Consider the following 6,000-nt stretch of genomic DNA (forward strand, 5'->3'; position numbering starts at 1 on the left):
TGAATTGTCTTAGTACTCAGATCAATCATGCTGATGCTGAAGGAAGATGCAAACCAGTCAAGATTTGCAGAGACATCTCTCTTTCCCACAATCTTTTCGTCGATGATATTTTAATCTTTGCAATGTTGTGCAAATCCACTTGGGTGTGTCTTTTTGTGCTCTTTCAGAAGTTTCAATCCGCCACAGGCCTCAAGATTAATAACGGGAAATCAGTGCTATATCATAATGATACAAACCCTGTAATAGCACAGTGGATTGCAGATCGTTTTGGGATTAATCTTGCTCTGATAAAGGACGGTTTCACATATTTGGGGTTCCGCCTAAAAGCGAAGGGATATCGCTGCCAGGACTGGCTTTGGTTGATAGACCGTTTCTACAACAAGATCTCAAGATGGGAAATGCGTTTTCTGTCCCTCGCTGGCAGATTCATTTTGGTACAGGCGGTGCTCTCCCAACTTGCGGTGTATTGGGGCCACCTTTTCCTTCTTCCGGCTACCGTCATGAAGAAAATGAAGTCCATTGCAGCTAATTTCATGTGGGGTGGTCGATCGTATCAGACTAAATTTCACCTTGTGAAGATGGATTTAATCACAAGACCGAAAAAGAAAGGTGGATGGGGCCTTCTAAACATGAATTTTTTTGGCAAAGCGCTTATCTGCAAATCTCTTCACAGGGGCATATATGGGAACAGTCCGTGGAGCACTCTCATCAATCAAAAGTATCTTAAAGGCAGAAATATGGCATACTGGCACAGAAGGTCTTCTCTCGGCATCAGAAATGGCTCCCCCATATGGCTCAGTTTCAGAAAGATCCAATCTTTTTTCTTGAAGAATTTAAAATGGACAATTTTCTCTGGCTCATGTGTCTTTATTGGTATAGATCCTACCCTATACAACTTAGAATCCATGGTCCCTCCGGCTTTACTTTCCTTTTTCCACTCTAGGGGCCTTTTTACCTGGAACAAACTTATAGATTCTTGGTCCTCTCTAGAACCTATCTGGAAAAATGACCTTCAATTAGCCATCCCTCCCCCTCTCCGCCCTCTATGGCTCTCATTCACTAACAGATTCTCTCACCGTGGGATCCTTCAATTGGGCACAAAGGATGAACTGATCTGGTCCCCTGATAATTCAATCCACCCCATCTCTGTCCGGAACCTCTACTCAGTCCTATCATCTGATTTTCCTCCTTCCCCCTCTATCTTTCCCGTCAAGCTCTAGAAAGCCCCCTGCCCTCTCAAATCTATCCTTTTTTCTTGGCTTCTTTTCTCCAACAAGAACCTCTCCTGGGAAGTTCTTCAAAAGAAAGGATGGCACGGTCCAGGCAGATGTCATCTTTGCCTAGCTGAGGCGGAAACGAACATTCATATGTTCTTTCAATGTGCCGCCTCCTCTGCTATCTGGTATGAGCTCTCCTTGATTTATGGTTTTCCTCACCGGTTGTTTTCTTCTGTACAGGAAGCTTTCTCATGGTGGGGCACCCAATGCCCCAACTGGCATGCTCTCTTCATTCTAACTTGCTGGCATATCTGGAAGTGGAGAAATGGTCGTATTTTCCAGGACTGCCGTTTGCCGCTTGACTCCATTTTGTCTACAATTTCGGGGTCCATGCCTACTCTGGTCTAAGCAGGCCCCCTCATGTTTTTTCTTATAAGTCTCTCTTTTTATTCAGCATATGTTCCAGCCATTTAGAGTCATTCAGCGCATGTGTCTATATGCTACTTTATAGAACTTTTTTGCTACATTCTGAACATCATCCACATAACTTTTGGGGATCTTTTCTCCCCATACACAAATGATTTTGCTCAAATGTTTGCTCTATTGGCTGAGGCCTTTCTCTCTCTATGTATCCTTGATCATTATATGCTCTTAATATAATCTATATTGCTTTTTCTCTCTGAAAAAAAGGGCGTTCCTTTGATACCTTTCACATCGACACACTTCATTTGTCTTTTAACACTGTCTTACAGCACAGCAAAGCAATGCAATGGCATTTACTATCTCCCAACATAAAACCATTACAGTGTGTTACACAGTTCATATCTTTATAATTTAATGATTTGATGAAATTATATATTATTCAATAATAATAATAATAATAATAATGTGATTAAAAATGAGACATTTGAATTGAAAATGGTCATGTGCCAAAAAGTTGGAAGTTCAAATTCCGTATAACATAATGATAGCAATTGGAATCTGCAAACTCCACTAAATAAATAATTAATAATTAAAATAAGTAGTGTGATTAAAGCCTGTATATCTAATAACATATCTTTAAAAATGGAAGTCCAACCCTGATTCCTTTTATGCTTATGAAATCTAGAGTTTGTAACTCGTTCCTCTCAGTTCAATCCTTTAACCTCGTATCAAAGCTTTAATTTGAACGCACTAGAAGCGACCATAAATCGTGGCTGATAATGATATTTAACTGAACTTAAAAATATGCCTAATTTAATAACACACAAAAAACGGAACATAGTCGGCTGAACCTACAATTACAGTGAAAGATGTGTTTGGAAAGGACTAGAATTTTGATCTTTGCCTCCTTACTTCTTTTCTCGATTCTTATAAGCAGCTTCCCGAAAATTACCCGCGCACTTTTAGCGAAAAAATAATCGCAATTTCATTTAAAAAAAACACACACACCATAACAGATGCCAAATCTGTCCAAGATTGGAGAAGGAATGCAAATAGGAAAATGAAATACAGTTAAAGATTAAAAGAAATTAAATATGCATAAATAGAGAAATGGAAATGGAAATGCTACGCACCCGTCTCCGTCGAACCTGCAACAAACAAGAATAGGAAACAGCATTGATTCGGGGCATGATAAGTTCAAATCTTTAATTTAAGAAAAAGGAAAGAAATTAAATGATCTTTAATTTGGAATTAATTGATGTTATTACCAATGATAGCCAGCGACGGGGGCAAATCTGGGATTGGGACCGACCCGCACAAATTCTCCATCCAAGCATTTCTGAAATGGATTATTAACATTTTAAACATATAATTTAAATAAATGATAAAAAGGAATTGTATGCAAGAAAATGAGAGCGGCTTACAGGGAGATTTCCAAGGACGGACAAGTCTCTGTGCGGCGGAGTTTCTTGTTCGGCCGGTGCGAAATTACCGACGAGGTAGTGCAGAGGTTTGGCGGAGCCGTAGAGCGAGCGAACCACGATTTTCTCGGCCAAATCAATTACTAAGGAAAGGATGCCTTTCTTGGGATGAGGATGGACCTCTGTAATACCTTTGCCTTGATCATCATTATTTCCATTTTCCGTTTCGTTAATCGCTGCGTATCCTTTCTCCATGGATATGCTTCTCCTGCTGCCTTTCCACTCCGATACTGTCACATAATATGTTATTAGCGTTGAAACGGGTCGTTTGGGCTTTGACACGTTGCTCTCCCCATAGCCTTTAGTTGTCTGCTTTTGAGGTAGGAACAAGATGATAAAATAGGTTGGTGATGGTTTTATTAGAAAAAAAAAACACATAGTATAAAGAGAAAAAAAGAAATATTATATATATATTATATATATATATATATATATAAATTAATTAATTGAGTAATTTTATTATGTTTTGTATTCCATATAAAATTATTTGACAATCTATATATAATCCACCATATGTATTAATAATTGATTAATTAAAATTAAAGATATATACATACAAGAATTTTAAAAATATCTAAAGACATGTTAGAAAACTTTTACTTATCCAATGGAGTTATAAATTTAAATAAAATTATTATTAAATTTGAAATTACAATTAATGTAGATTTATTAAGTGTTGAAAAATATTTGTAAAAATGGAAGAAAAAAAATTACACTTTAAGAGATTTGATCTTTTTTAGGACTTGATAGATTCAAGGCTAATATGGGTCTCTCAATGGTTGGGAGAAATGATTGAGATTTTCCCCACCAAAGTTTAATTTCTACAAGTGATATCGTGAACTTTGATGTAATAGGTTCAAGCCTTATTGTTGAGAATGAGAATGAATAGTCCCTCGAAGACCTAAACATGTATATTCCTCATATGGAATATAAAAGTATTTTCTAGGTGAATATATGTGTGTGGGGTGAGGGGGAAAGAATTACATATCTCCTTTATTTTTAAAACACATCAAAAATATTTGAACTCTAATTTTTTCCAATTGTTTTATATAAAATATACACAAATCGTTGCTCTGAGAGGATCCTTGTAAACCACTAGTTTATACTATGTATGGGATGGCAAATCGAATCGGTTTTATGGTTCAAATATTTATAAAAACTTTAAATCCCAACAACCCATCGAGGTTTGAATTCAGGTCTTCTCCATTGTAATTTTTATATAACCACTGTATAACTAGTGCAGCAGAGGCTCGAGCCTTTGGAAAAGAATGGCATCTTAGTGGTAATATGCATAGTATGAGTGCGATTGGGCATTTTTGAAAACCATAAAGTGTTTATAGTCAAAAGTTGTGGTTTTCCAAGGTGGAGTTGATCTTTTTTTTCAGTAGTGAGGAGACACGCTTAAGGAAGCGGTACATAGAACCCTTTTCAGGACATTACAACATAGTCATTTCATGTGACTGGAACCCGAGTGGGGAGGTTATCATTAAACCCTCCCAACCACCCGAGCTATACGAGTTGATCGCGATAACTACAACTAAGTTTTTTGTAGCAAAGTAAAGGACCAATGAATGGAAGCGCTTGTGGACGGAGTGTGCATGTTAAGATAGCTTTGTTCAAAAACACAAGATGTGTGAAATAGAAAGCTAAGGTAGTTGTGGACGCTCTTCAAGTTGTTTGAGAGCATGAAGAGCGTGATTAGTGCAACGATATTCCTAGAGTTGGTTATAACATTGGATGGCTGAATCAAGTTCCACATTGGTGTAATAAAGCTTGTGCATTATAATGGAACAATTCCTCAATAGAGCGGGCTTGGATACATAACCTATTTGGTGAACTTCATTATCACATTTTGATTATATGTCTCTTATCAATGCTCATTTTCTTATATACCTTTTAAAATGTTCAGTAAAATGTTTTAATTAATTTATGGCACTTAATAATTAATTTCAACACACATCTATTACTTTCAATTTCGGTCTAGAGCAGTCACATTAAAATATTTTACTTCACACATAACATTGATTTTTTAACTAAATATACATATTTATTGCACTTATCAATGGAATTGGAACTTTTTTCTACTTCTTTATATATATATATATATATATATATTATTCATAGCTTAGAGCAATCACATTGAAACATTTTACTTCACACATAACATTGATTTTTTAATTGAATATACATATTTATTGCACTTATTAATGGGATTGGAACTTTTTCTACTTCTTTATATATATATATATATATATATATATATATATTATTCATAGCTTAGAGCAATCACATTGAAATATTTTACTTCACACATAACATTGATTTTTTAATTGAATAGACATATTTATTGCACTTATCAAAGGGAATTGGAACTTTTTCTAATTCTTTATATATATATATATATATATAGTTTACATTGACCCTTTCTATTGTTATAAATATTTTTTTTAGATGCCATGTCTAAACTCCAGAATAATAATTTAATGAATTACATATCTCTAAGAAGTAATACTTTCAATTATTTTTCTCTCTTTCTATAGAGATATTAATTAATATAAAATTATTTTATTTAAGGTAGGTATTAAAATGTTTGATTTATAATTAACATTAAACTTCTTTATATATAAATATTCATGAAATTGATATTAAAATATATCAATTAACATAAACATTTAAATATTTTATTTAAGGCCTACATATAGAGACATATGAAGTCCATACATATATATAAACATGGAAATTCAAATATTACATTTAAAACATGTATTAAAATATATTTTCATTTATTTTATTCACTACAAGGAAAATACCTTCTAACGGAGGTTATAACAGAGGTTTTTAGTGTTATAAAATTGTCAAAAAAACATTCGTTTGTGATA

The 6,000-nt window shown here is 34.4% G+C and overlaps 1 protein-coding gene across 1 annotated transcript in view; it reads right to left on the reverse strand.

The window, feature by feature from the left end:
• CCD1 (carotenoid cleavage dioxygenase 1) overlaps positions 1 to 3,399 on the reverse strand; it is a 232,008-nt gene extending 228,609 nt beyond the window's left edge. The window contains exons 1-3 of the mRNA XM_089404145.1: positions 3,065 to 3,399; positions 2,909 to 2,979; positions 2,774 to 2,788 (exon numbers count right to left, since the gene is read on the reverse strand). Coding sequence (XP_089260271.1) covers positions 2,774 to 2,788; positions 2,909 to 2,979; positions 3,065 to 3,316 — 338 coding nt within the window. The 5' untranslated portion in view covers positions 3,317 to 3,399. The remainder of the gene's footprint in view (positions 1 to 2,773; positions 2,789 to 2,908; positions 2,980 to 3,064) is intronic.
• Positions 3,400 to 6,000: the final 2,601 nt, after the last annotated feature.

The sequence above is a fragment of the Pinus tabuliformis genome, chromosome 2_2, assembly GCF_031772625.1.
Source record: "Pinus tabuliformis cultivar Carrire ecotype Pingquan chromosome 2_2, CPIR1, whole genome shotgun sequence".
Classification (NCBI taxonomy): Eukaryota; Viridiplantae; Streptophyta; class Pinopsida; order Pinales; family Pinaceae; genus Pinus; species Pinus tabuliformis.